This window comes from Zalophus californianus, chromosome 5 (assembly GCF_009762305.2).
Source record: "Zalophus californianus isolate mZalCal1 chromosome 5, mZalCal1.pri.v2, whole genome shotgun sequence".
NCBI lineage: Eukaryota > Metazoa > Chordata > Mammalia > Carnivora > Otariidae > Zalophus > Zalophus californianus.
This window is the reverse complement of record NC_045599.1, coordinates 56,188,790-56,216,490: the sequence shown is the minus strand read 5'-3', so window position 1 is coordinate 56,216,490 and position 27,701 is coordinate 56,188,790. Positions and strand designations below refer to the sequence as shown.

The following is a 27,701-nucleotide window of genomic DNA, read 5'->3' as shown; positions in this document are numbered from 1 at the left end:
TGTACCCAATTTATTGGCCATAAACCTCCACCTTCCCACGCTGTTCCTAGATATTTCGCCAAGCTGCGTGGGACACTGTCCTCGGCTCACCAATGAGAGCCGGGCGATTGGTGCAGGGCCAGCGCTTCACAGAGCACAGCCTTGGGGAAAAGCAAGGAGTCGCAGATGTAAGTTTGCTTTGTCACCGCCCTCTGCGCGACTTTGGGCCAGTCTCTTAGGTCTCCAGACCTCGGACCTTGTCTGTTTCCCACGGGGAGGAAACCGAACCTGGGTGACACTCAGGGCAGCGGCGGGGAGCCGCGCGGCTGGACGGGAGTGTAGCGCACCGCGCGCGCCTCAGAACTTTGTCCCAAACGTGGAGCGGGAACCCCGGAGTGCGGGGGGGGGGGGGGGGAGCTCCGGCTGCGGGAGCGCGGCGACGGCGCTCCTCCTTTCTCCACGTCATGGGGGCCGCTCGGCGCTCTCCCACCCCCGGCCGAGGGAGAGCAAGTCCCTAGCAGGGCGCGCCGCCGAGTTGGCGAAAGGGGAGGAGGCGGGAGCGAGCCGCCGCCGCCGCCGTCGCCGCGCCAGCAGCAGAGGGGCCGGGATCCCGGAGCGCAGCTCACGGCCCCCGCCCGGGTGGCCTCTGCAGCCGCGGGGACCCCGCGTTCGGGGCTCCCCTGCTCCCTTTCGTAAGTCGACTTGGCCACGCAGGCCAGTGAGGAACGTCCGGGGCCGGGGTGCAGAGCTGTCCCGCGGTGGCGGGTGCGGGGCTCCGATCCCAGCCGCGGGGTACCCGGACGCCCGGACCCTCTCCTCCTCGAGACTTTCACTTTCCCGCTGGGGAAAACTTGGGCGCCGCGCTGCTCTCGAGGGTGAGGGAGGGCTGGGGCGTCGGCCGCGGGGTGCCGCATCGGGATCCCGGGCTGAGCCCCCGCCTGGCTGCGCGCCTCCGGGCGCGGGGAGGAAGGGCGCCGGCACCCAGGTGGAGCCGAGGGCTACTGTGGGCGACCCCGCCGCGCGCCAAGCGGACGCGGCAACTTCGGGAACCGGCGCGGCGGCCGGGAGTCGCGCGGCGTGTGCGCACCAGGGTTTCCCCAGACTCTCCCGGAGCGGTGAGAACGCGGCTCCGGGCACGAGCCCTTTCCCGAGGCGGGGGTCCGGCAGTCTAAGTCCTCCCGGCCCGAGGGCCAGAGAGACCTGCTCAGGTGAGGGGCGCCGAGGGGCAGGTCGCGACGCCCGCTTTTCCCGACTAGCCCGCCAGCCTGGCCCCAGCCCCGGGCCCAGCGACGCTGCCCGAGACCCGGGCCGTGGGCGTCCTCGCCCCTGGTGGGCGGGAGGCGAGTGGGCGGGAGAGGGACGAGGCGCTCGGGAATGGGCTGCGCCAGTGGCCTCTCCATTAGAACTAGGTGCTTGGGGGGAGGGGGTCTTACCAGTTTGGGTATCGGAAGCTGTGGGACAGACCTCCCGGCGGTGCCTTCCCAGGGACAAGCTTCTGCGCTTTTTAAGGTCAAGTTTCCATGCCGCAGAGCTGACCGGGACGTCCCCCTGGCGAGGTGGCAGCGCCTCTCCGGCTGGCTGGAAACCTCCGAGGATCCGAGCCAAGAGATCTGGACTCTCAAGTCAGTTTATCATCTTTACTTAGGCTAACAGTGCGAGTGAGCTGGTATTGCTTGGTAAATTTTAGAACTAAGTGCTCTGTCTTGGGGGGCGGTTTTCTGGGTCGTTGTAGCCTGGGAAACTTGTGTTTTGCCCCCTTACTGGGTATGCGAAGAGGTGGTGTTAGCCCTTGGGCCCTTGTTCTTTCCTCTTATCCGTAAAATTGAACCAGAATATTAAGGGAATTAGGAATAATATTAAGTATCCATGCGGTTTGGTAGGCATAGAAGTCACCCTTTTTGATCTTCCATTCCTCAAGACACTGTCAACAGAAGCTGTTGACAGTGTCTTGAGGAAGTAAAATCTTTAAAAAATAAATGAATTATTGCAGAGAACATTTCCTATGTTGCACTTTCTAAGGATCCAATACTGTCTGAGAAATGACCAATTAAGATGCTGTTCAATTATCTTCTTTATTGGCATAGAAACAGTAGCCAAAGAATTTGGTTGTATGGTACTGAATTTGGAAAACTGATAGGGGAATGGGGGGGTGATTCTCTCCTGTTTATTACTTGTACTCATTCCCATGTTTACAGTAATTTGCTAAATGCCACAATAATCACCAGAGGTAGGTAGGGGTGAATAGCATAATTCGGGAGTAAGTCAAAGTTGATACTTGATGGCATAATGCTAAATAAGTACCCTCAAGACAGGCAGACAGTAAATAGTTATCAGTCTGACTTGGAATGAACTCAGATCATGGGGGACGGGGAGGTGGGCAAGTAGAGTATATATGACGGTGCCCAGCTTCTGCTCTCTCCTGTGAGAATCAGTGACTCCTGGAGCTAGTTTGGGGAGTATGAGTTGGTGACCTGGGGTGTATCTTAGCACCCCTACCAGAAGTGTAACTGTGTCTACTTCAAAGAGTTTCCTCCTTGGCTGGGAGGCAGGAAGAAAACAGCAAGATAGATTATGTGATGCAGGGCTGAAAAGTCAATTCATGAGTCCAAATTTGTTGAGCTAAGCTTACTGTGGGTGAGGCCAGTGCTGGGTGCTGTGGGAGCGCAGGTGTGCTGAGTCTGGGGTAGAGGCAGGAGGCCTTCTTGGGGAGATTTAAGGTGGGCCTGAAGGATGAGTAGGAGGCCTTACACTAAGTGCCGGGAGGAGAAGGAGAAAAGGAGTTTTCTCCCCCCAGGGAACCGTGTGCCCTAAGACAGAAGAGGGCTAGCAGAGAGTTCATGGAATGGAGAGGTCCAGTCTGACATGAAGGGAGAGTAGCACAGGTGAGATGAGATGAGACCACATCTTGGGGCCATTTTGTGGAATTCATCCTCTGGACAGTTTCACGCCTGAGATACCCTGCTGAGATTTCCATTCAAAACACTGAGGTTGCTGTGTGAGAATGGATCTGAGGTGCCCGGAAGGTGAACAGGACTGTTCCAAGGGTGTGAGAGGCCTGGTGGTCTAGGCTGAGCGGGTGGCAGCAGGGTTACACAAGTGCTTAGATTCAAGGCCAACTCTGGAGTGACTTGGTGGCTACTTCTGTGTAGCAGAGGGCAGGGCGAGTCCCTCCAGGTTTGGGCAGATGTTGCTGCCATTTACAAAAAAGAGAACATTAGATGAGGGGCAGATTTTGGAGGAAAGATAGATTTGGTTGGTTGAGTCTGAGCTGCTTTCCAGACCCCGGCTGATGCTCCAGACAAGTGGGGACCATCTGTGTTGGGGCACTATTTAAAGCCTAGGGTGGATGGGACAGGGGTGCGGGCCTGTCACAGAGCCCCTGCCTTCGTGGGGAGGGGTGAGAGTGTCAACCAAAGCCCATGTGGGAGCCAGCATCCTACGTGGAGTGGGGCACGGTGTGGGCCCAGGACCGGTGGCAGCCTCCACACTTAGCTCCTTGGAAGCCACTCCTCAAGGGAGAGGCAGGACAGCGGGAAGGCTTTTTTAAGATGAGAGAGCCTTGCACATAATATATATGTGAATGGGATGGAGCGAGGGGGCAGGAAAGGATATCGGGAGTCCTTTTAGGTAAAAACAGCCTGATTGTGCTGGATTGGGATATCAGACTCACATAACTAACTATCACCATCTTACAGAAACAATATTTTGAAGCATATATGACCGTGGAATTTGAATTTTTACTTTGTAGGTTAGGCAAACTTTGCGTTTGGGAAGACATGGATGGGAATCATGCCACAAAGCTGCGGCATGGCTGAGGGGCCCTGGAGCCAGACTGCGGAGGCCTGGCTTCTGGCCATGCCACTGCCCCGCTTGTGGCCTTGTCCGAGCTTCCTGATCCCCGAAGTGGCGCCACACCTGTGCGGTGCATCTTTATGGTACCCTGTCCACGACTGTTGGGAGGACAGCATGTGTGCATCGTGCATGCGCAATGTGTAAATGCTATGCGCGCGTGTGCACAAGTATGGGCGTGCAATGTGCCAGCCTCTGGTGGGTGCTCAGTAAGCCCAAGTGCTGGTGGTTTCTATTACGATGATGTCACTTCCATCATTTCCAGATGTAGGATCTGAGAACCAGGGAATTGCGAGAACTTGTACAAGGCCATAGAACCAAATGGCGGCGAAGTTAAGTCTTGGACTCCATTTGCCTGACTCACAGGCAGAGGCACCTCTTCCATGTAGCATGCTACCAAGTGTCCGGTGCTGGGGGCCATCAAAAATAAATGCTAATAAAAGAATCTGGTCACTGCTCACCAGACTGTAGAGAGGCAAAGCAGATAATATCAATGTCAAAGCTTGGAGACTTTTCCCAAGCAATTTAGAGGTGTATGGTTTGTATTAATTTGCATTGCTTTGCATGTCATTTTATATGCATTCCATATGCTGGTAATTTTCCTATTGGGATCGAAAGGCTAAAGCTACAAGTATATAAGATCAAATAAAATTAATCAGGAGTTGAATGCAGCTGGTTTGAGACCTAAAGGGCCCCTGGGCACGATGGGTTCAGTGTGGGCTCTTGGGGGAAAGGACTGGATCAATATTTCCTATTTTAGAAGATGTGGGAAGCCAGAAACCACTTGATAAAAACAGGTCACATTTTAATATGTAATGAAGCTTGACTTGCTGAATATAATACTCCAGTACAGGAGGCATGGAAGAAGACCAGAGGGAGACTGTCTGCCGTATAAAATGTCAGAAAATGAAGCAGCACAGAAACAAAATTTTGTGAAGCTGAACTCATAAGAAATGCTAAGGGTCAGAAGTAAAGGCGGAACTTGTGTTTAGCAACATAAAATTTTAAAAAGAGCATAATCTTCAAAATAAATGTGTGGGCTTTTTTTTTTTTTTAAAGATTTTATTTATTTGACATAGAGAGACACAGCGAGAGAGGGAACACAAGCAGGGGGAGTGGGAGAGGGAGAAGCAGGCTTCTCGCCGAGCAGGGAGCCCGATGCGGGGCTCGATCCCAGGACCCTGGGATCATGACCTGAGCCGAAGGCAGACGATGAACGACTGAGCCACCCAGGCACCCCTGTGTGGGCTTTTAAAACCAGTAAATTCTCCTTAATTTGGGCTTACTGGGAACTGGTCATGGTATCTTAGGAAAATCTCAGAAATACATACATATTTTTTTCTGAATTACAATTGTTTTTGGTTGGGGCACTTGTTCTCAGAGTATGGTCCCTGGACCAGCCATATCAACATCCCCTAGGAACTTAGAAATGGAAATTCCAAGACCACTCACATCTGCTGAATCAGAACCTCTGGGGATGGGGCCCCGTAGCCTGTGTTTTAATATTTGGAGCCAGCTTTCATTCCTCTTGAATGTTTATTTCTTCAGTCTTGACGTTCCATTTCCCTCTTGTGGTCACTGGCTTCTCACTGTTCTGCTTAACTTCTGTCAGTCAGTACCGTTGTGGAGGGTTGTACCCAGACACAAACCCATCCCTTCCTCCCCCGCAAGGTCTAACCTGGTGGAAGATGCTTTCTTTTTTTTTTTTTTTTTAAGATTTTTATTTATGTATTTATTTGACAGAGAGAGCATGCGCATGAGCAGGGGGAGCAGCCGAGGGAGCAGGAGAAGCAGGCTCTCCCCTGAGCAGGGAGCCCGATCTGGAGCTCAATCCCAGGACCCTGGGATCATGAGCTGAAGGCAGACGTTTAACTGACTGAGCCACCCAGGCGTCCCAGAAGATGCTTTCTAAGAGCGCTCTGGGCTCTCATGTTCTGCAGCTCTGTGGTTCTCGTGCTGTCCAGGACCACACTGATTTGGGTTTTGGTTTGCATTTGCTGCCTTTTTAAAAAAAAATCTTTCGGCAGCCTCATACCCAACAAACGGTGACTCCTCCCAAACATACAGTCTGCCAGACCCTGAACTGTTCTCTGCAAATGCTCCTGTTAAACCCCATTTCTCCATATGGTATGAGCGGAGTTAATTTCTTGGACCTAAATGTTAGTCTTTGTGTTTATCGGCGTTAAATCGCATCGTACTAGATTCAAGTCTGTCCAAGTCTGTTTGGATCCTCCCTCTGTCCTCTTTCCTCTAAACCATTGTGTCCTCTGCTGATCTGGCTGCTGATGTCCTGGCCAGAGGAATTAATAACAACGTGAGTATCTTTGTTAGAGCCCTTCCTCACAGTTAATGTGGCTTAAAAAGTTGGCATCTTTTACAGTCTTTGTGGGGCTCACATCCGAAGAATTGTCATCCGCCCCATCGTTGTTTGCATTTAAACTGTAGCTGCTCTGGAGCATCCCTCACGGGGTTGCTCCATGAGGACCGTATTCTCTGACTCCAGTCTCAGTGCCCGCTTCCCCCACCAGGCACCTGCCAGTACACAGTTAGGAACTCCATGTCTGTGATGAGTGTTGCCCTCTCCCTGTTTTGTTTACACCGTCAGCTTGGCGGGGGGGGGGGGGGGTTGTAGGTAACACAGAGCTAAGTTTCAGCTTAATTATAGTCAGATTAAGATGAATTCAGAAATTTCAAAGTAATCGGAGGCAATAATTGTGCCTTGTCCTTTCTCTCTGCTTTACCCCACCCCTCACTGCCACCACCAACCTCTGGACCTCCATGAGTTTTGTGCTAAAGCTGACTTTTAGCCAAGAGATTCGGGTTCTTGAAAATTTCTTTTACTGTAGGATTTTGTTCACGTCTTAAGGGAGTACAATTGGATAATACAATTGCACACAAAAAGTTTAAGAATGCAAAAAGCAAAACAACTTGATGGCAAGAATGCTTTTAGCCATGGTTGCTAGAGCACGAGAAAGGCCTGGAATCCTACACTGTTATTCATGATCCTTATCCAGTTCTACTCAAGCCCTCTCCTGCCTCCCTCCCCCTGCCCTGAAAGACTAGCCTTAAACCAAACTGCAAAAGGCTCAAGAAAATCTAAGCCCTGCTTTCCTCCCCCAAGATGCTACCAAACGTCTTTTGATGGAATGTGTTCCCGTACCTGGACAAGCAAAAAAAAAAACAAAAAACAAAACCGGTGCCTGGTGGTAAGGGAGCTCTTTGTAACCTCAAGTAAATCTCCACGAATACTCTGTACTTCTAGCTCTTTGGTTGCTTTTCTTTCTCCCCCTGTCCCTTTGGAGGAGAGCTTCCTGTCTATGTTCAGACTTAAACAGTTGGCCTGTCTGCTCTTGGATAGGTTGCAGCTGTTTCTAAAGGCTCTGCAAACCCTGGTATTTCTCCCGGTCATCTTCCTGATCCAGACAGCCCATGACGGAGCAGCTCATTGAAACCGCAGCAGAGGGTGGTCAGTTGTGCCCACGACCAGGAAGAACAAGGCTTTGCATAGCTCCTGGGCTTGCCAAGCTTCCTTTTCTCTTCCTTCTGCTCCTCTGCGTCACTGTGGCATATTTGGAATATTTGCACTGTTGTGTCCTTTCTCCACATTCCCGCTCCCCCCCCCACCCCCGCCGCCGCAGTCCACCTGAGTGCAGCAAGGAGGGGCTCCCTCTGCTCAGCCATGGTCTTCCACCCGGTTCTTTCTTCCTTTCGCCTTCCCAGAAAGCACCCTGCCCTACGCGGGCAGAGTTAGATGTCCCAGATGGGTCCGGAGACAGAAGTGGAGTGACACACAAGGTAGACACCAATTAAGTTGCGAAGACTAGATCGAGAAAAAATACCTTTATGGAGATTATGGAGCTGAAGGAAGGAATGTGGAACCAGAGAAAAGATCCTAAAAAGGAGGGACATATAATCACCACTGTGCCAAGAAAATCCCTGAATAAAAGAACCATTTCTCCATGCTAGCTGGTGACTTATCTTTTCTGAGATATCATTTTAACACAATAAAATTCAAATGTATCACAATAATGGGGATTTCTTGGGTTGTATTGTCAGGTCACCTAGGACCTCACTATTCATTCCTCTCTGGATTCCTCCAGGCGGGACAGTTTCTAGTCCTATCTCTCCAGATTCTAACACAGTGCCCCCCTGGCACGTGGTAGGCACACAGGAAAAGTTTGCTGGGTGGATGGGCAACCAGCTGAAGGGGCATAGAAGTAGGAAATAAGAATGAAGGTATATATAAAATATATGTCCAAAAGTAGTGAAAGCAGGGACATGAATAGGTATTTGTATTCCCATGTCTATAGCAGCATTATTCATAATAGTCAAAAGACTGAAGCTTCGCAAGTGTCTGTTGACAAATGCATAAACAGTGTGGTATGTACATACAGTAGAGTATTATTCAGCCTTAAAAGGAAGAAACTTACTAGCCGCAGCATAGATGAACTTTGAAGACATTATGTTAAGTAAAATAAGGACAAATACTATGATTCCTCTAATGCAAGGGTCCTGGAGGAATCACATTCATAAAAAGAGAAAGCAGAGGGGCAGCTGCCTAGAGCTGCAGAAAGGGGAAAATGAGGAATTAGTGTTTAATGGGTACAGAGTTTCACCTGGGGAAAATGAAAAAGTTCTGTGGATGGAGGTGGTGATGGTTGTACAACACTGCATATATTTAATGCTATAGAACTTAAAAATGGTTAAAATGTTAACCATTGATCCATCCGTGTCCATCTACCTCTCCATCCATCTATCCATCCATCCTTCCATCTATTTGTCCACCCACTCATCCATCCATGACATCTCCAATATTTATGGAATGGCTTTTCTAGGGTAAACTAAGAAGCAGAGACTTTTTAGCACTAATGATGAAAATGGTAAATTTTATGTTAAGTATATTTAACCAAAATAAAATAATAGAAGAGAGAATATTTTTATGATCATCAACTAGTTCATAAATATGGAACAACAAAAGAGAAGATATTTTTATAGCAAAGTAGTGAACCATGTAAGACTTGGAACCTATAATTACAGAAGGAAGACAGCAGTCACACCAGACTTACAGAGATGTTTAAGACCATGCTACTAAAAATGAGTTGCCTGAATCCCAGTTTGAGGCAGGGAATTTTGAAGGCTTTTAATCCTGCACACTCCTGTTTACCCCTATGGTTCCGACTTTTAAAAAGGAGGAAAAAAACCAAAAAAACCCTTTTCAAAAAATTTCAAGCCTACAGAAAAGTTGTAAGAATATTACAGAGGGCACAGGCTGATTTCCCCTCGGCCAGGAGAATGTGGAAGCCTTCGGTATGGCTTCTGAGCCATCCGGCCCAGCGGAGACCCCTGGGAGGTGGTCTCTGGGTGCAGGAGTGCTGGTGAAGCCCAGTCCTTGCTTGCAGAACAGCCCCTGGCCTATGATCCTCGGTGCTCCTCCTCCGGCTGTTGCTTGTTTAAATGCTTTTGACCCCTTACTGCCATGCAGGCCATATGCCAGTCTGCTTTTCCTGCCAGAATGTACGCAGTGCATGGGCTCAGTTAGTCGTCACAGTATCCGTGTGAGTTAGCACCCTGGCCCACTTTCTCAGGGAGGGAGGCAGAGGACTCACTAGACTGGCGACGGCTTCTTAGTAAAGTCAGGACTTAAATTCAGAACCATTGGCTTTAAATTCCAAACCAATTACGTTGTACACAGAGGTGTAAAGCAGGAGGGTGAGATGCAGGGGATCAGGTGTGGCAGGGAAGAGAGGAATGGGTCAGGCAGGTAAGGGGCTCGGAGGGACGCAACATGGTTCACCCTATGTGGTACTGATACCTTCCTTGATAGGTAACAAGCTTGTTACACATAAGCTCACCAGAAGGCAGCCTGCCTGCAAGGTGACTTTCAGAGATCTCGTGGCCCACCTGCCTGCTTGTGGCTAGAGCCCTACAAAGTAGAGGTTTGCTGAGAGCTGAGTAGTGCTTACCGGAAGCGTGGCGAGCGTGTTGGTGCCAATATCAGAGTTAGTTTGGTAAATCGTGGCATCTACTCTCCTCAGATCTTTACCTGAAACTTCTGTCTGCCTCTAAACACAGATGAGAAGTTCACATCGCCTGAAACCTAGAATTTGGCACTTGACCATCTACAGGATTGTACTGTTGTACAAGTAGTTGTACCGGTTGTTGTAACCTGGTTTAAATGTAAGCGTCTTCTTGCTTGTGTTTGTGTCCGTGTGTGAAGCATTACCATTTTCACATGGTCATCTTTCAATGTGTGTCTTTGCAAAGTTGCTTAGACATATAAGGGCTTATTTTTCTCATATAACAAGAAGGCACAGTGGGTGTTTGCTGCTGCTGGTTCAGTGGTTTGAGGATTTTCAGCTAAGGGCTCTGATATTCCCTTGGCCTTTTCTTCATGGTCCCAACGTGGCTACTATAACTCTAGCCATCATGTCAGAGTTCCATGCAGAGAAGTGGGCAGAGGGGAAAAAATGCCTCTACAAAGGAGGCTGAAGGGAAAGGCTGTGGCGGGGGCGGGGGGGGGGGGCACATTTCTGCCAGCAACAATGTCAGAGTTCTCTTCGTAAAGAAGGAAGGGAGGATGGGTGTTGGAAAGCAGCTGGCTGTCTCTACCAGAGCCATAGATCACATCCTTACCTACCGGGTCTGTTTCCGAATTCCGTGCCCCTGAGCTGTTGTCTGTTCGGGTGCTCGCATCAGACTGTTTTCACAACTGTGACGTTATAATCTGTGTGGAAATCTGAGGAGTCTGGTTCTTACTTTTGCATTCTATACAGTTGGCGTATATGTTTGCTTAGACTGCTTTTAACTAAGCAGTCTTTTACTTTTTCATTATATTAATCTAAAATATAAACCTGTATGAGATGTGTTATCTTAATTAAAACCATTGCTAGAATGCATCCTTGTAGGAGATGCCAACTGGAGAGCTTCCTGGAGTCATTTCTAGATGTGACTTCTGGAGACATTTTACATGAAATCCCTGCTTTTGAAATTCCTCTTTGGTCAGAATTTTTTCAAGCACTGCAGATCGTATTTGTTACACCCCTTTATCTTAATTTTAAATTCCTGGGTCTTTGTTGTGTCTGTATGCATACAAGCTCTCAGGACAATACGTACATTTTCAGCCAAGAAGCACAGATCTTTATGAAATGATCAAGTCACGCCCCGGTAGCTGGTCTTGAATTTTTTAGTGGAAGTGCAGAAGCATTTTGAAGTCTCCAGCTCAGCTCCCCACCACATCAACAAAACACAGAAAACAAACAAAGGCCCTTTTCGGGTGATTTAAAACTGAGCATGTCTAATCCATTCACGGAGAGTGTGGCCTGGCCTTAAGCCATTTCTGCCATCCGTATTCTTCATTCTCATCTGTTTATCCCCGGACTGCCTCTGTGATGTAGTTACGGACATTAAAGATTCTACTTCAAGTGCTCACATACAAATCAGAGTTACTATATCTCTTAGGCTGCTACCTAACCTTTGAGGAATTAATTCTGGCCAGTATAAAATATGGAGTCAGCCGTATACCAAATAAGTGCTTCTAGAAATTTCTGGGGGGTGAAATTATATGCCGATCTTGGGTGAAGAAAGTTTTTTTCTCTTTCTAGCGTACATTTTAAAGAAAGACACAAATGTTTTTCGGTTCAGTTTTTCTTCCTTGTCGAAAAAGAAGCCAAGATATTTTCAACCCACATTTTACATTTAGAACATAAAAAAAAATATTTTGGCTCTATATCATGTCCAGCTAAGTGTGGAAGGCAAAGAAGAGAAGAACCTGAGAAAGGAATGTAACATTGCTGTTCATAAAGCTTGAGAGGCAGAGGTCAAATACATTAATTAACCTCTTTTTTTTTTTTGGTAATCTTTTCTATCTAAAAAGGAGGAAACATTTTATTTAAGCCGTTTCCATCGAAGCTAAAATTTAAGGGCATAGATGTTTTTGAAATCCCACCCTTCTTTTTTTGTTTTTGTTTTTTCTGTAGAAAAAAGCTCTTAATGTTTTGCAACATAATGAGGGTCACAAACCGTTACAAAATAGAAACTTCAATCAGTAGTATCATTTATGGCCCTTTAGACTTTCTGCTAAAGACTTAGACCCATAGTTTTGTCCAGCAAGATACACAGTCAACTTTTGATGTTTGCCCTGTGGACCAGATGCAACAAAGCCAGAACCAAGCTGGCTACTTCCCAATTTTTGTGACTATAAAAACCTGGCTGAATTCTGCACTTTTTTTTTTTTTCTCCATTGCTGCAGCCCAGATTTCTGATGACTTTGAGGGACCACCATCTGGTAAATACAGCCTAGTATGGGTTGCTCGTTTCTCCTATGACTTTCAATGACCCCATAAATCTCCCTGAAATGAAGAAACTCCAGTGAAGTTACTAGTTGAAAGAATTACAAACAGGTGGTTGACACACTGATGTTCATGCCCGGCGTTTTCATTCAGACCTTTATTCTCAAAGGTGGTGACCGTAGCGTTTGTACTTGTAGACCGAAGCTCTCCATCGTGACAGGTTCTGCAGGTGCCTCCACCACATCCCTGCTGGACGAGGGCTGTCCTGCTTTCCTGCACCCAGACAGTGTTAACTTGACAGCCTGAGCAACTGAGCGTGGGCAGAGGCCCCGTTTGAGGGTATGTTTTGTGTGCTCACACCGCTGTGCGGTCCTCAGTCCTGCTTTGTTTGTGACGTGGTCTTTAGGGATGCTCTAACGAGTCACTGCAGTTTTGCACTATCTGGAGAACTGCCCGTAAAGATACTGAACTGAAGGGAAATATTATACCTTCTGTCATGCATAGAGCTACAGAAGCTGGTTAGCCAATTATAATTGCACAGAACTGGTTGCTTTGAAAGGAATTATTTGGTTATCAGTCTTTCAAAAGATATTGAGCAAATGGAGAAAAAAAAAACCCTCTACTGATTAACTAGAGTAACTATCTTCCTGTCTTTGAAAATCCAAGACAGGTGTATGTCCACAGGAAAATATATATGCACCAGACAGCAAAAAAGAATGTCGTCAGGGAGTGAAAAACAAACAGACAAAATAATCAGAATGTCAGAATGCAGGAAACAGTGCATGTGCTGTTTCAGAAAGAGAAAACCATGGAGTTTGGTATGGAGTCTTTCCCAGTGTTCCCAAGAAACCATTCTTCTTGTAGAGGTCCATGCCTGTGACCTTCATGATAGCAATGCCGGATAGAGAAAACATTATTCCATTTAACACATGGGAGGTAAGGACGTGCCCAAGATTAAATGACTTGCCAGGGTGACTTGAGTTGTTTGTTTGTTTTTAAGATTTTATTTATTTATTTATTTGAGAGAGAGAGCACATGAGCAGGGAGAGAGACAAGCAGGTTCCACGCTGAGCGCAGAACATCAAGCCCGCAACCCTCAAGATCATGACCTGAGCCGAGACCAAGAGTCAGACGCTCAACCAACTGAGCCACCCAGGAGCCCTGACTTGAGGAGTTTTTGATGGCACAGCCCCAATTGGAACTTCTAATTTTGTCCCACTGAATAACTACCCTGTGCCAGTTAGGTATGTACCTGAAGCTGGACGTAGAGCAGGAACAAGGCCTGTCGGGGAGACAGAAATAGGCAAGCAAGCAAAGTTACTGCTGCTGTGATAAGTGCTTGAAAGAAAACAAGGAGTTCAACAGTCAGGAAAGAGACTAGAGAAGGGTGATCGGAGAAGACCCAAGGAAAGGACATTCCTCCTACAGCTTGAAGGACAGAGAGGGGCCAGTAACCCCAGGATCCAGAGAAAAATGGTCTGAACATGGGGACAGCAAGTGCAAGGATCCTGAGGCAGGGAAGAGACTGGTGTTCTAGAAACTTTTAGAAGGCAGGTGTTGCTTAGAGTGTATGGTCAAGAAGAGCAGAATAAGATGCATTTGGAGAGAAAGGTACAGGCAGGAACTGGCTGGGCCTTGTGGCCATGGAAGGATTTCTGATTTTATTGCAAGTGCAGTGAAACCCTGGTGAAGGGTTTTAAGTATAGGGAGTGGAACTAGGGAGGGGGAGCAGTCTGATTTATGTGTTTAAATGATCCTTTTGGCTACAGTACAGAGAATGGATTAGAGGGACACAAGGGAGGCTAGTGAGGAAGTTATTTCCTTTAGAGGCAAGAGTTGATGATGGCTTGGCCTGTGGTGGTTCCCGCGGAATGGTGTGGGTGTGGTGGTGGGTGGATTCAAAACACATTCTAGATGTAGAACCAACAGGGTTCTCGAACCGACAGGGTCTACTCCTGCCAAGAGATTGGAGAGACACCCTGGCACTGTGGTTAATACTGTAGGCTCTGAAATTAAGCTTTGGTGAAGAAGGCCCAGAAAAGTAAATTCTATTCTAGAAAAGGGTTTTTTTTCCTATAGGAAAGTATGTTATCTCAGAAGTGGTTTAGTTTTTAACAATTTACAGACATAGTTTAGAATAGGACTTCCACAGTTTAGAATAGGACTTATTCACAGTGTATCGTGAAATGAAAGTAACAGGTAAGACAGTGCCTATATGGTGAGACTCCTTGTTAAAAAGCAAAAGCCCACAGAGGTGTCTTTATTGCAAACAGTCTGGAAGGACATCATGGCCCCAGAATGCTCTTGGCAGGTGGGTGGATTACTGGTGAGCTTTATTTTCCTCTTTAGACTTGACTAACTTTCTCATTTTTTTAAAAATGGAAGTGTTTACTTTTATAAACAGAATGGAAAAACATCTTCCTTTCCTTTTCGAGCCTATAACCTTTTATTACTTGAGGATGCGTCCTCCATTTGTATTGTATTTCAGACCGAGTCACATCATGCTTGTGTTCTCTGTGGTTACCATTTACCTACTCACAGTCTGATCATTACTTGCCTTTGCGGTCTTCCCTGTAGAACAATGAGAATGTAAGGTCATCTGGGCAAGAAACCTGCCTCTCTGCTCCTTTACAGACTCTTCAGGTGCAGTGGGGGTGTTAAGGAAATGCATCTTGGCTGAGTCATCCTCCCACTGATGGTCTTACTCCACAACTTTCTCTTGGTTTGGTGATGAGCATGTCATCAAGGGGAGAATCGATGACCTTTTGAAATCAAGGAGCTGCGGTAAAAGGACCTTAGCTTATTCAACTAGATCAGGATTTTTTTTTTAAGTGAGCTCATCTTTATATTAAGTTAAGTGATGATTCTTCTTTGTAAAACTTTAGGAAGAAATAAAATCCTGACATTTCTAAGTCAATAAACTCTTCAAATCCCGTTTTTCACAGTAATATGTAATGATACCAAGTTTAAGAATTTAAAGGTTGCCCACAGAGGGAATATTCTTCATGTGGAGAGAGATTTCACCCAGAAAGTTTTCCAAACTACTTAGTAATTCTCAGAGAACCCAAACTGTGTGACTGGTCACTACTAGAACAAGTAAATCAGTAAGCAGTCAGTGATGGGATATAAGACAAGAATTCATAGGATGAGCTAGCTTTATTTTCCTTCAGTGGGCTCCATGGCCGGAAGATTGACTGGTCTCCTCACTAGCACCTGGACTGCCCCAGCCTCTGACCGCAGGAACAGAATGTGTGCCTCCCCCAGCGAAGCTCCAGGCTGATTCTTCATGGACAGAATCCCTTACACTGGGTGGAAGGTCTCAGGGCGATAGGTGATTTGATCTTCATTCCTGTTTCAGCTGTAGGACAGTTAGGTAAGACATGGTAATGAGAAATTTTAGTCAGGGACTAAAACTGCTGTGGAAAACTTTATGTTCCAAGAGACAGTATTACCTAGAGGGTTAAGAATGCATCTCTGGAGCAAGATTCTCTGGGCTCAAGTTTCAACTAATCGGATCCTAGCTCTATATAACCTTGGGTGATTTCTCAGTCACTCTGTATTTTAGTTTCCTGTCTTGTAAAAGATGGCTAAAGGTAGCAGTTACCCCACTGATCCACTTGAGGGGATTGCACACATGCAGAGCACTTAGAACATTGCCCCACGTAATGACTCTTCGGGGATTCTACGTTCATAATAATGATGATGTTAAATTAATAAACAGTACATGGAGGCATTCAGGCATTAATTCTAAAACATTGAATTTATGTCAGAACTTTGGGGGGAAATAGAAGAGAGATTAAAAAGATAGGACAGTAAGCCATAGGTCTGGGCAGGATCTTCTAAGGAAGTCAGTGCAGAGGAGGAGGGTAGTAGCTAGATGCCCAGGTGACAGTGATGCGGGTGAAGATGATGATGAAGATGAAGCCACAGCCAGCCCTGGTCAGGCAGTCACCGTCAGGACTGTGCTAAAGCGCTTTGCATGCATTACCCCATTTAACCTCCAAATCCCCATAGGTAGCTGCTATTATGAACGTACTTGTACTGATGTGCACACGGAGATGTGGAGAGTTTGAGCGACTTGTCCAGGGTCCAGGTGCTCCATAGGCTGTTTCTGAGATGAATGGGGAGCCTCCTCCGAGCAGAAGTCCTGGCTGTGGGGCCAGAGTGGGGAACGTGTACTGTGGGGCCCTGTGTGGCTTCCGCCTCTCTGGCTCAGCCCCTGAGCAAGGTCTTAGCTCTCAGTTTCTCCCAGATTGACATTTCCACCTCCTACTTTGGCCAGAAAAGGGGTCAGTCATTTCCTTAACATTGTCTGCCCATCAGCGCATCCTGTGTAATGTACTAGGAAACCCCAAGGTTCGGAGTCAGGCAAGCTGGGCACAGGTGTCAGGTACGTTGCGCCCCTCTGTGGGATGACCCTATTCACATGCAGGGGCTCCTGAGCCCTCACAGCAGCTCGGAAGGGGATTTCTCATTCCCGTTTTGAGACAAGAAAACTGGGCTTCAGAGGTTGAATAGTTGGATCAGTCTTACAGCTGCTAAGCGTTCCCCCAGGGATTTAAGCCCAGGTCTGCGGCATCCTGAAGCCCCCGTACTATTCTCTCCCAAGTCCACACTCCCTGTCTGAGTTACTAGAGAGGAGTGCAGGTGTGCAGGGAGGGAGCAAGAGGGTCAGGGGAGTGGAGGGGGCATAGGCCACCTAATCTGCAAATATGGATGGTAGGTCCCTCATTCTTGGTCCCTAAGCTAAACCAGAGTCAGTACTTTGCTCTTCAGCCTCCTTCCTCTGTGTCCCGATTTACCATTCTCCCTCCTCCCTTGAGAAAGCAAGCATGCGCTTTTTGACAGTTGATTGCTGACTTAAGGAGGGTTCGTGGAAGAGCAGCTAATGGCTGTGGCCACTTAGCCCTGACTACAATTATAATCACTTGGCTGGGTGTACCTTTCTGTGCCTGCTGTCTTTTAAGGTTGTAAACAGTGCCTGGAAAGGCTGGGTAGGGAAGAGAGTTTGGGGGAAAAGGCTTCATTCAACATCTTTGTTGGGTTTTTATTGAATTATCCAAACAGACCTTATTTCTGTGGCGCTATAGCGATCCAGCCTTGTTACCATGTCCTTCTGAGTCCTGTCTTCCTTGCTAGGGACTCGTGCACCTGTGTGGCAGTGAACTCTGCGGTAGACCGGGCTCCTTATTTGTCTGGGCAGGTGGAAGGTGAAGGAGCCCTTCTTTTGTGGGTGGGCACTTATTTGTAATGTAATTATCAGACTACTTCCTGGCAGCAAAACACCTGCCTGCTTCCTGCTCCTGGGGCCTTTAAGAGGGAAGGAGCCAGGGCTGGGTGTTTGCAGAAGGTGGCATTGCTGCCCTAGTTTCCTAGGAACCCCGTGGCCAGCAGGACCGCAGCCTTACCCCCACCAGCTCTGCACAGACCTCGGGAGCTCATTCCCATCCCTCCAAACCTGGGGCCTGCGGGGATTCATGAGTTCGGGCTGCAGGTGTCAGGGAAGGGAGACAGGTGCCACTCCGGGCAGGTGCCTGCCCTGCCAGCCCACCTCTACCCTCTGTGGCTTCCCTGTGGGTGTCACACACAGGTTCTGTCCAGAGGAAAGCAGAGCCATGGTTGGGAACTGTGGTCTCTCACTTCCTGGGGCTTTTGTGCCCTGGGGTATTCTCACCAAAGCTGGGAAGAGGCCCACAGTCCCTTTCAGGATTTGACAAAAGCTCCTTCACACAAAGGGCTTGCACCTCCCCCCTTTTTTACTTCTAACTTGGGGAAAAGAATGCTTTCAGGCAAAGGAACTTCTGACCACGGTAAGCAAGGGAAGGGGTTTTACTTTGACTTGCGACAGGGTGGTATTGGACAGCTATTTGGTTCCCCCAATGTCTAGGGCTGATCCGTAGACAGACGAGCTCTCCTCCTTAAAGATGCCCAGAGTAGGAAAGGAGAAGAAGAATCCGACAGCCAAATGCCCGGGCTGTCCCAGTTCCCTCCCCTTGTTCCTTTAAAATTACCTCTCGTCCCTGGCTGGTGAAGCTCAGACATGGGCCCCAGCGCCAGTTCCCACAGGACTTCTCACAGCATGCCTGCCACCTTCCCTCTCTGGGCAGGCAGCCATGACCCTTAGCTCAAATCGGACTCTCCAGGCACCAGGCTGGAGTCAGGAAGTGTGTGCTCCAGGTGTTCTCAGGAAGGAAGGGGGAGTGTGGGTGCAAGGAGCCCTTGCACATGGGTGACAGGACAGGGAGCCAGTATTTGCCTTTTTATGTACGTGTGAAGATGATAGTTAAACGGGATCATAAACACCACGACAACTCTGGAAGACTTGCTCGGGCTCCCTGCTCAGCGGGGAGACTGCTTCTCTCCTCCCCGCTCATGCGCTCTCTCTCTCTCTCTCTCTCTCTCTCTCTCTCGCTCTCGCTCTCGCTCTCGCTCGCTCTCAAACAAATAAACACAATCTTTAAAATGAAAGAAAGAGAAAAAGAAAGAAAGAGAAAGAAAAAAAGAAGGAAACTTAAAGGGATCTTTTCATTTTACCAGTGTGGTATCAGGGGGAACCATTAACTGGCGCTAAGTAGAGATCCCCTGGACCAATAAAGGGAGAAAAGACAAAGCAAAAATTTACTTTGGGTAAGATTCTTTCTAATTCTAGCCATTTATGTAAGCTCCTTCCTATGTATGCCTAATTACCATGCATTAGGACAATGATGAGATAGGTTGATTTGGGATTGATGAATCTTCTAAGTCAAATTTTATCACAACACCTACTTCTAAATGCGTGCTCAACGCTGTGAATTGTGTAAGACTGATGAATCACAGACCTGTGCCTCTGAAACAAATAATACATTATATGTTTAAAAAAAAAGATAGTAGGAAGGGAAAAATGAAGTGGGGGAAATCGGAGGGGGAGATGAACCATGAGAGACGATGGACTCTGAGAAACAAACTGAGGGTTCTAGAGGGGAGGGGGGTGGGGGATGGGTTAGCCTGGTGATGGGTATTAAAGAGGGCACGTTCTGCGTGGAGCACTGGGTGTTATGCGCAAACAATGAATCATGGAACACTACATCAAAAACTAATGATGTAATGTATGGGGACTAACATAACAATAAAATAAAATTTTACAAAAAAATAAATAAATAAATGCGTGCTCAAGCTTCCTGGGTTGTAGTTTGTGTGGCCCTGTGCATAGGGAGTCAGTTTTCCCGTGCTCTGTAACAACTGGCAAGAACCTTGGCCTTGAGCCTGAGTGGATGGAACCCTCTTCAGTTTGCTGATCCAGGACCCTGAGCCTGACTAGGATTCCCTGGATGCTGATTCAGTTAATGGGGATGGACAAGAAGGGCTGGTCTCGATGAGATGATTTGATAATGTGGGTGGGAGGGAAATGGAAGAGTCACATGACTCTCACATTTCAAGCTTGGCCCCCTGAGTGGGTGGTCCCACCATACACTGACACAGAAAACACCAGAGAGGTGAAGATGTCAAGTTCAGTGTGGGACTCACTTGAGGTGGGGTGCCTGCAGGTTGGCTGGTGGAGATGTCCATCAAGCAACTGGATGTTCGTGTCAGAAGCTTGGGCAGCAGGTGAGGGCTGGAGACAAAGGTGTTGGCAATGCGTGCGTGGGAGGCACAATCTAGACAGCTAGGGACGGCGTGCGTGAGAAGAGCAGTGTGAAACAGGGCCCCGGGGAAACCCACAGAGGAGAGACGGCGGTGCGACTGGGGAGGACAGTTTATTGTCGGTAAGGTGGTGTTCTTTAATTAATGAAAGTGATTCCATGAAGGTGAACGAGGCTGTGTCCTTCCTGGGAGAGCTATTTCAATTGACCTGTAAAGAAGAAATCTGCAAAAATAAATCAGGTTCAAATTGCTTGTTAATTCTCTCTAAGAAAATGGAGAACAATGATATGTCCTCATTTAAGATTTATTGAGATGTGTTAAGAAATTGCACACGGGCTCCACAGACCTCCCCAGTCTCAGGATTTGAACCTCTTTGAAGCTGCCCTATGAACTCAGCCGGCCCTCCTGTCCTCAGACCTTGGGACAGTGCTTTCTTGTTCCCCCTTCCTGCTGCTCCCAAAATAAATTCATCTGTGCCTCCGTTTGATTAGCCTATTTTTATCTGAAAAAAAAAAGTGTATAATCATTTTTTAAAAATCCAAATAGTACAGAAGGATATTCAGTGATAAGTAAATCTCTGTCCTACCCAGGCCCCTAATCCTCCATCCTCTCCCACCCACCCCCCCCCTGCAAAGCAGCTCCTGTTCCTGGTGTCATGTCTATATGGTATCCTTCTGGAAATAGCCAGCCACCTGCCTTTTTGTAAATGAAGTCTTACTGGAACACAACCAAGCCCTCTCGTTTACACATTATCTGTGGCTGTTTTCCCACTACAGTGGCAGAGTTGAGTAGTTGTGACAAAGGAAGAGAAAGCTTGCCAACATGTGCTTTTTGCATGTAGATACTGTTTATATCTTTTTTTTGACACACATGTGAGCACACTGTACACAGTTATGCATTTTGCTTACTTCTCTTTCGCAGTGTGGCATGGGGATCGTCCCACAAGGGCAGATGCAGATGTGTCTCAGACTTTCTCCCATAGTATGGATGTAATTAATCCATACCTCACCTGGTGGAAGGGATAAGGGAGCTCTCTGGGGTCTCTTCTTATAAAGGCACTAATCCCATCAATGAGGGCCCCACCCTCATGACCTAATCACCTCCCAAAGCCCCCACCTCCTATGCCATCACCCTGGGGCTTAGGCTTCAACATGTGAATTTGGGGAGAGACATAAACATTCAGTCTATAGCAGTGGGGTTCACTGGGCTTTCCCCTTCTGACTTCAGATCTGTATCTCATAAGGATATGAAGGTAGACTCACGATGGATGCTCCTTTTAGGCTCAGGTGGGCCATTTGCATCTCCACTGACCCCTTAATGACATCTAATTGTGTAGACCAATTCTGCCCAAACCAGAGTAATCTCTCCCCAAATATGCTAAGCAGAAGAGCAGACAGCAAAAGTTACACAGTACCTATATTTTAGCAGTTTACACAATTGGCTATTCTTTTTGGTAACCAACATCTCTCACAATTCAGATATAGTTAACACAGAATACCACAAAATCAGGATTTTGATTTTTGTGGTATTCTATATATTCTCATTCCCTTATTTCTGGATTCTCATAAGGGTGAGAACCTTGTTTTATTTACCTTGGGGCCCAGCATTCTGCCTGGCATGTGAAAGGTACCCAGTGAATTTTGATTGAATGGAACTAATTTTCTCTTAGTTCTCTTTCTCTTGTTTTAACTGAATTATTCCTTTTTCCAATTACAGAATGAAGACATTCAAATGTTGTTTTAAATACCCAGCACAGCAGAAAGTTTTCATCTTGTTTGTAACTCTATGGCTGTTCTCCTTGTTGAAGCTTCTAAATGTGAGGAGCCTCCTCTTCCCTCAAAGAGGCATTTACTTGGTTGAATCCTCCCTGAGTACCTCACCTTTTGTAAGGAACAGATACACCAATGTGAAAAATGAAGTCAGGTATGAAGTTAACTGTTCAGGTGTCTATGAACAGGCACCTTTGGAAATTGGCAAGAGTCTGGAAATAAGAAGGAGAGACATCATTGACTTGGATGATGAGGATGTTGTGGCGATAACCAGTGACTGTGACATTTATCAGACCCTGAGAAGGTACCATCAAAAGCCTGTTTCAAGGGAGGAGCAGAGCTTCCCAATAGCCTATTCTTTGGTCGTTCATAAAGACGCCATTATGGTTGAAAGGCTACTTCATGCCATATACAACCAGCACAATATTTACTGCATCCATTATGACCATAAGTCACCTGATACCTTCAAAGTTGCCATGAACAATTTAGCTAAGTGCTTCCCCAATGTTTTCATTGCCTCCAAATTAGAGACAGTACAATATGCACACATTTCCAGACTCCAAGCTGATCTGAATTGCTTGTCAGACCTCCTCAGGTCCTCGGTTCAGTGGAAATATGTTATCAATCTGTGTGGGCAAGATTTTCCTTTGAAGTCAAACTTTGAATTAGTGTCAGAGTTAAAGAAACTCAATGGAGCAAATATGTTAGAAACGGTGAAACCCCCTAACAGTAAAATGGAAAGATTCACTTACCACCATGAACTCAGACAGGTGCCTTATGAATATGTGAAGCTACCAATAAGGACAAACATCTCCAAGGAAGTCCCTCCTCATAACATTGAGATATTTGTGGGCAGTGCTTATTTTGTTTTAAGTCGAGCATTTGTTAAATATATTTTCAACAACTCCCTTGTTAAAGACTTTTTTGCCTGGTCTAAAGATACATACTCGCCTGATGAACATTTTTGGGCTACCTTAATTCGGGTACCAGGAATACCTGGGGAGATTTCTAGGTCAGCCCAGGATGTGTCTGACTTACAGAGTAAGACCCGCCTTGTCAAATGGAACTATCACGAAGGGCTTTTGTATCCCCGTTGTACCGGCTCCCACCTTCGCAGTGTGTGTATCTTTGGAGCAGCAGAATTAAGGTGGCTTATAAATGACGGACATTGGTTTGCTAATAAATTTGATTCTAAGGTGGATCCTGTCTTGATTAAATGCCTGGCAGAAAAGCTTGAAGAGCAACAGAGACAATGGATTACTTTGTCTTCAAAAAAGTTCCTTATGGCTAAAAATCCCGTAATCACATCATGATAAAATCATGATAGAAAGAAAGTATCCGATAAATAGAGCTCATGTGGACTTGTGTGTTATACCACGCCCAGTACCATTCGAGCTTAACCTCCTCATAGTTTGCGAGGTGTCCAAAATTCCATGCACAAAGGCCACAATTAGCCTGCATTTGGTTGGGTGTTTTCTGTTTTTCCTTGTAACCTTATGGAGCTAAATCAGAGATTTTAAACAGTCCATCATCAGAGCTCAGTAACTACTCATACTGAGTTCCAACTATATGCCAGGTACTTTTATAGAAATGTGTAGGAATCAAGTTCAAATTGTAATGAGTTATACAATGCCTTCAAGGCTTGCCCTAGTTACACAGCAACCTTAATATCTTAAGTTTTCTGCATAGCAGTCAGGATTCTACTGAAAAGGTGTTGGAGTGTGGGATAATCACATAACCATTGAAACCACCAATTTCAGGGTAGTGTTTAAGTATAGTGACCAACACTCCACTTGTCTCTTAATTCAGCTCCCTAGACTTTTCTTAACCATTAGAATATTAGGAGAAACTCCACTACCTCAGGAAAGCTCAAAGAATTGTCCAATTTCCTGCTTGCCAAAGCATATTTTCCTATTGGTGCCTCACCCTTTCAATTCAGAGTCAGAAGACTCTGTTGGCGGGGCATATAGTGTGTGAATGTTAGGGAGGCGGGGGTGGGGCGGCAGGTACTGGGACAGGTGGTGCCTGAAGAGAAACAAAGGGATTTATAGGACTTTAGAATCATGTTGCACAATGGTTTCATGAATGGTCTCTTTTTTAATTCAATTAGCTCTTTTAAAATTATTGATTAAAAATAAGAACTTGATTAATAATTCAAAGTGTTACACTCCCGAACGTTGAACTTAAGTCTTCTAGCTCATAGATTATCATTATATGTAGGTTTTTTACAGTGGAGTTAGTGTAATTTTGTGTTATGGAACCATTAACCTAAGAGTCACTGAATTCAGGGGATTCTGTTAACACATCTGAAGTTCTTTTTAAGCCAACAGGATCAGCACATCGATCCAGTGGCTTGGATCAATTTTTTTCTGCCTTCTAGGCTTCAACACAAGGTCCCGCTGAAATCTTGGTTTTTATGCCTTTGGCCATCAGAATAAATGAAAAGTAAATATCGATCTCCTGTCCAGTGTCTTGCCTCCTGGTGAGAAATGATTCTATCCCTGGAAATTTTCCAGTTGTTAATTACTTTCATGCCATATTCCAATGAAACATGGTCCCATGAAGATATGGCAGTGCCTTCTTGTCCCCATTGAACCCATTTCCTGGGATTCAGTTCAACATTTCAGGGAGCTTGTCGGGTCATCTCTTTTGCCTTGGGAATCCTGCAGTTTCCTTACATGTCTTTGAACCTCCTTCAGACCTGATTAAAACCTTTTGGTATGATTTTTTTCTGGTCTAGAAAATGTTCTACAGTCTGTGTTCTATAATCATCCTTTGCATAGTATTTATTGAATCTAGATTCTAAGTTATTTGGCAATGAGACCAGGACCTTGAGGTTTGTAAATTGTATTAGATAGTAATAATGAAGGAGCTACTAATATAGATCTACATTATGTGAACAATCTACTATAACATTATAATATTTAAAGATCAATGTTGCTGCTATTTTTAATGTTTTCGTTATTCTAAGTGGAAAAAAATATGTATATATATATACACAAATAAAATGTTTAAATTTACAGAGTTAAATCTGAAGATTTCTCTTGCCTTCCAGAATGTGAATATTATATAGACACATATATATATATATTTTTGACATATTTCATGAAAACAAAAATGACAATTTTCTTTGAGAATGGAAAGTGAATGTACTATATGTATGTTACAGCTGTTTTTGTTGTTTTTTTTTACCATTTTTGAAAGACATATTTCCCATTATAGGAGTTTTAAATAGATTGATGTTGCATTTTGGTATTATGCTGCTAGCAGATGTTAATTCTCTCGGATTGTAAAGTAAAATATGGTCCGAAAATGAAACCCCTGGAATTCGTGATGTTTCCTTTCTCTCCTGGTACTGGTTCCCCACAAAGACTCTTTCCATTTATGACACTTGCCCAGTATTTGAAGAGCACAGTTAATTTCACTTCAGAGTTAAAGAATTCGTCGTGTGTATAATACACAAAATATGGGCACCTGAAATTGAAGTTTAATTTGAAGGACTCTTTCAGGATCTGTCTTCATTCTCCTCCAGATTGACTTCTCTTCTAAGATGAATTATCCAAACGAGTATTCCTGGGTGCTGGATTACTTTGTGGAAGTTATAGATAGGGGAGATCGAGTTCTTCATGTCAGGTCCCTTGGTCCCTGGAGAATCAAGCCTCTTCTCTCCACACCAGGACCCCTGCCTTGGGGTGAGTCCCCTGGGCCCTTAGGTTTGGTTGGTGGCTGATTCCTGATGAACTTCCCCTCTGTTCTGAATATCACCACCTTTCCTACCTCTGCTAAACTAAGGACTATTTCATACGGCTGATCTCTGTGCCTCCCACCCACTCGGAAAATGCCGCTGACCAGTGTTCTTCTGTCATCCTGTGTAAAGCCATAACAGTCACCAACGTCCCAAGCTGACGAGGAGTATGCAGGTCACACTCACAAATCACAATCCACCTCAAGGAGTAAGGCTTTTAAAATTATTTGGGGAATCTTTGACATAATAAAAATTAACATCTACTCTTAACCTATGGTTAATTCTCAGTCTTGCCAAACTTGACAGTGATGCAAATCCACAGTAATCTCATGGAAGGATTTGGACTTTTGGTAGCGGTTGCGGGTCGGGGTATTTATCATCATATTGAAGACCCATAGGCTTGATTCCTAGGTGATCAGTTCTATATATTTTTTATTCCCTTTGGGATCTACAAATCTACATATGAACTAGGACAAGTGGCTTCTCATTTCATGAAACTGATTATGGGGAAACCCTGGCAGAGAGAGCAGATGATTGCAAATTTATTCCCACTATTGGAAAGATATTCCTGGGAAGATGCCTAACAAACAGCTTGAGCTTTGCTTCAAAGACAAATGATCAGTGTATCAACACACCCATGTGTTGACTGTTCACCTGGCCTCAGGTGTGGCCTTCACACAGAGCAGCAGAGTCCTTCCTGGGAGCATATGGGATTGAATCATGGAGAAGACAAACAGCCAGAAGAGAATCCGAGGGAAAAATATGGTCTGTGACTTGGGTGAATTTATTTTCCTTTTTTTGTTGTCATTGTTATAGAATAAAAGATATGTAAACAGAAATCATTTATATTCATAATTCTAACATCCTGACAAAACCATTATAGTTCTCTGAATGTTCTTTTTTAAATTTATTTAAATTCAATAAATTAACATGTAGTGTATTATTAGTTTCAGAGGTAGAGTTCAGTGTTTCATCAGTCTTACATAACACCCGGTGCATCACATGCCCTCCTTAATGCCCATCACCCAGTTACCCCCTCCCCCCACCCACCTTCCCTCCAGCAACCCTCAGTTTGTTTCCTAGAGTTAAGAGTCTCTTATGGTTTGTCCCCCTCTCTGATTTCATCTTGTTTTATTTTTCCCTCCCTTCCCCCATGCTCCTCTGTTTTGTTTCTTAAATTCCACGTATGAGTGAAATCATATGATAATTGTCTTTCTCTGATTGACTTATTTCGCTTAGCATAATACCCTCTAGTTCCATCCACATCATTGCAAATGGCAGGATTTCATTTTTTGATGGCTGTGTAATATTCCATTGTGTATATGTGTATATGTGTATATATATATATATATATATGTATATATATATATATATCATGTCTTCTTTATCCATTCATCTGGCTCTTTTCATAGTTTGGCTTGTGGACATTGCTGCTATAAACACTGGGGTGCACGTACCCCTTCGGATCACTACATTTGTATCTTTGGGGTAAATACCCAGTAGTGCAATTGCTGGGTCGTAGGGTAGCTCTATTTTCAACTGTTTGAGGAACCTCCATACTGTTTTCCAGAGTGGCTGCACCCCTTGCATTCCCACCAACAGTGTAGGAGGGTTCCCCTTTCTCCACTCTGAATGCTCTTCTAATCTTATCCACATACATATACACTTTTTATCTCTCTGCCCACCGCCAATATATTTGCAGCACTTTCCCATGTTCCTGCATGATTTTTATGGCTATCTAATGGTCATACCTTAATTCACTCAGCCTTTCCTTTGTTATAGGACATTTGGATTGTAAACTACTTTTTTTTCTTTGCTGTCATATATAACAGTGCTGTGAACAGCTTTATACATATAGCTTCTCCTTTCCTTGATTTGCTTTCTGAAAAAGGAATTACAATTCTGAAGAGAATGGATTTTTTTTTACTGATCACTTTTCATATGTTACATATTCTTTGACATATCACCCTGTCAAAGAATGGCATAGGACTTTTGGTTGGTGTATATCAAACACGGCCTCAACCTATGTGAAATAAATTGTATATATTTATTCTGATAAATGACTATTCTGATTCTCAAAGTGAGCAAAAACCTTTGTCTTATGCAAGGATGCAGCCATTCCTCTAACAGATCAAAGAAGGTGTTTTAATGTATGGTTAATGAAGTGCTCATTCAGAATAATATTCTGAAAGCCTCACTTTTGATGTTTAACTCTATTCCAGGAAGGCTCTAAAGGCGGCTGGTTCCTTCTAATACTCATTCTCCCTGGCCTCTGTGTATTTTTATTCTGAGCAATAATATGACCAACTGTTATTTCCCAGCCTCCCTTTCACTAGGGATCGCAAATAAGAAAAAGCAGAAGTCACTGCGTGGGGCATCTGAGAATACAGTTAAAAGATGGCTTACTTGGTTCACCTTCCCTACACCTGCCTTGCTTTTTCCTACTGTTTA

At 45.5% G+C, this 27,701-nt stretch overlaps 1 protein-coding gene across 3 annotated transcripts; it reads left to right on the top strand.

Moving 5' to 3' along the window:
* On the top strand, positions 1 to 26,075 carry GCNT4 (glucosaminyl (N-acetyl) transferase 4). 3 transcript variants are annotated; one of them, XM_027606874.2, is made up of 2 exons: positions 1 to 167; positions 21,453 to 26,075. In XM_027606874.2, the coding sequence occupies exon 2, from the start codon at positions 21,454 to 21,456 to the stop codon at positions 22,816 to 22,818; it is 1,365 nt and encodes a 454-aa protein (XP_027462675.1). In that variant the 5' UTR covers positions 1 to 167; position 21,453; the 3' UTR covers positions 22,819 to 26,075. The 3 variants fall into 3 exon arrangements, with proteins under 3 accessions (XP_027462675.1, XP_027462674.1, XP_027462676.1); XM_027606873.2 differs by lacking the exon at positions 1 to 167 and adding an exon at positions 523 to 671; XM_027606875.2 differs by lacking the exon at positions 1 to 167 and adding an exon at positions 1,417 to 1,601.
* The last annotated feature ends 1,626 nt before the right edge of the window (positions 26,076 to 27,701 follow it).

What these genes read in the sequence shown, in the direction of transcription:
- GCNT4 (XM_027606874.2), top strand. Translation starts at nt 21,454, where the DNA reads ATGAAGACATTCAAATGTTGTTTTAAATACCCAGCACAGCAGAAAGTT.